Below are 2,500 nucleotides of genomic sequence, written 5' to 3'. Positions count from 1 at the left end.
GCTGGTCTGCACACGGCACGGCGCCGCCAATCCAGTTGCCGCTGACGTTCCAATTGCCCGTCTCGCGCCGCTCCCACACAACAGGCGCCTCCCTGTCCACGGTAACAACCCTGCGGGCGGTGACGGTGTCGTTGACGGTGACGCTCGTCACCTCAAACGTGAACGTCGTGCTGCCGTCCGCGTTGAGTGGCACGCGGCCCGTCCACTGTGTGCCAGATACGCTCTTGGGCGTGGTGTCGCCCTCCACCCACAGGTTGCCAGCGTCCGTGCTGGGCTGCCACTTGGCCTTGAAGGTGGTGGAGGTGAGGTCGAGCACGTCAAATGTCTCAATGACGGGGCAGGGCTCCTCGCGCTGCTTCCTGCTGAAGACAAGGCGGCCCTTGCGCTTTAAGTTGACGCGCGTCTTGCGCGAAAGCGTCAAGCGAGACACGCGAGCCTGCGTTTTGTGTGTGTGTGTGTGTGTGTGTGTGTGTGTGTGTGTGTGTGTGTGTGTGCACGGACAGGCGAGCTTGGATAGATAAATAGTGCTTGTGTCAACAATGATGATGGTTAAAATGGAACTGGAGAGATTTCACTGCAGTGTGGCGGATGGCCAGAGGCGTTGCAAACAGGCACACCTGCCGCACATCTCACCTCAACGGCCGGCTGAACCTCGACGTTGCGCGTGATGAGAGCGCGTTCGCAGGTGCATGGGGATCGGCCCACGCTCCAGGTGGCAGTGTCATTCCACAGCACGGGGTTCGTGGAGTCGACATCATTCACAGTGCGCACCTCTGAAAGGCACAGGGCACAAGGCAACAAGCACAGCGTTGGCAAGAGGTGAGCAGGCCTCCAAGCGCGCCAGGATCAGGATCAAAAAAGGAACTGGGGATCGCATGTCCGGACAACACCGCGATGCGAGGCAAAACGTACACGCGCGCACTGGAAGGATGTGTGCAGCCACAAGCAAAACACGCACATCACCACCAGCATCGTCATCATCAAGCCCAGCAATCGTGTGCATATCTACCTTGGGCATCATCAAGAGATGAGCAGATGCCTTGTGCAGACGTCAAGGAGGCTGACGCCATCAGGACAGCGACCACGAGCGTGGCCAAAACGGCACTGGATCCCAGCACCTTTGAGGCTGGCATCTTCGGTCGGGGTTGGCAAAGAACACCCACAGAGGGCACAGCTCACAGCTCACGAAACGAGGAGGGAACAAAGAGACGGTCAGTGTCTCGTGTCCCGTGTCGCGGGTTGGCTTGCTAACCAAGGCACACAAGCACCAACGGTGGGTGGTGGTGAGATGGGTGATGCTTGGCTTGCGTGGGGTGGGGCGTGTGCGCGATAATGGTGTGGTGTGCGAGGCAAAGAAGCAAGAGCAGGAAGCAAGGGAAAAAGGGAATCGCAAAACATTGCAGAAAACCTGTTGGAATCATTAGAAGATTATCGGCTGCGACAACACGCGCGACAGACAAAGATGGTGTGTGTCTGTGTGTGTCTGTGTGCGTCTGTGTGCGTTTGTCTGTGCGTCTGTCTCACACACATACACACACACTCTCTCTCTGCCTCTCTGTATCTCTGCCAGTTTGTCTCTCCCTTTTTTCTGTGCCATGCATCATCATCGTCGCGCTCATCAATCACATCATGCATTCATCAGCTTGTGTGTGACGCGCTTTTTGGCCGTGCATGACAGCGACAACAACAACAACAACAACAACAACAACAACAACAACAACAACAACAACAACAACAACAACAACAACAACAACAACAACAGCGTGAGGATGAGCATCATCAGCACCATCCATGGAAGGAATGAAAAGCAGCACACACCATGAGACACGCCAATCAAACATGAAAAGAACCCCATTGGAAAGAAAGCGCCAAACAAAACCGCAGAAGGAACAACAGTGTGACAAAGCACAATAATGATGTTGCTGCATCGCAAGAATGATCCGCTCTCCATTGCAAGATAGGGAAAACAACACCGCAGAGCACACACACACACACACCATGCGACGTCGTGTCGTATCACTGCACGAGCAGAATGCGGACGGTGTTGGTGTGGCCGGGCCCCGTCTGCCAACCTGTGTGCGTGTGTGTGTGTGTGTGTGTGTGTGTGTGTGTGTGTGTGTGTGTGTGTGTGTGTGTGTGTGAATTACAAATATTTTTTTTGTGGTGTGTGATTCTCACACTCTCTCTCCCTCTGCGTGTGTGTGTGGCGCTCTCTCGGCGAGGAATATCTCCAATGGCCTCTTTTTCTGGTTGCGTCTCTGTTCACCTCAGGGGCTGCATAACCCCACACAAGGGGCAATGAGTACATACACACGCACACTCCTGCACATATAAATAATACAGACGCACACTCCCCACACTGCCCCCGGGGGGGGGGGGGAACGCAAAATCGCCCATCACCGCCCCCTCCCCATTTCCTAACTTCTTAGCGTGCTCCAAGACAAAAATTAAACGAATGACAACTTGTCTGCGACCTTTCTATTCTGTGGTTTAGTTTAGA

General features: G+C 54.6%; 2 protein-coding genes across 2 annotated transcripts in view; both read right to left on the bottom strand.

Moving 5' to 3' along the window:
• PTSG_00498 (serine/threonine protein kinase) overlaps positions 1–1,371 on the bottom strand; it is a 6,374-nt gene extending 5,003 nt beyond the window's left edge. The window contains exons 1-3 of the mRNA XM_004998985.1: positions 1,010–1,371; positions 634–773; positions 1–436 (exon numbers count right to left, since the gene is read on the bottom strand). The exon at positions 1–436 is cut by the window's left edge and continues 662 nt beyond it. Coding sequence (XP_004999042.1) covers positions 1–436; positions 634–773; positions 1,010–1,133 — 700 coding nt within the window. The 5' untranslated portion in view covers positions 1,134–1,371. The remainder of the gene's footprint in view (positions 437–633; positions 774–1,009) is intronic.
• A 645-nt stretch (positions 1,372–2,016) lies between these two features.
• The window catches only part of PTSG_00497 (pyruvate kinase), a gene marked incomplete at both ends in the record, with an annotated part of 5,134 nt that continues 4,650 nt past the window's right edge, over positions 2,017–2,500 (bottom strand). Inside the window, one exon of the mRNA XM_004998984.1 lies at positions 2,017–2,072. Within this exon, the coding sequence (XP_004999041.1) occupies positions 2,017–2,072 (56 nt within the window). The remainder of the gene's footprint in view (positions 2,073–2,500) is intronic.

This window comes from Salpingoeca rosetta (assembly GCF_000188695.1).
Source record: "Salpingoeca rosetta unplaced genomic scaffold supercont1.1, whole genome shotgun sequence".
NCBI classification, from domain to species: domain Eukaryota; class Choanoflagellata; order Craspedida; family Salpingoecidae; genus Salpingoeca; species Salpingoeca rosetta.
This window is presented reverse-complemented; position numbering and strand designations above follow the sequence as displayed.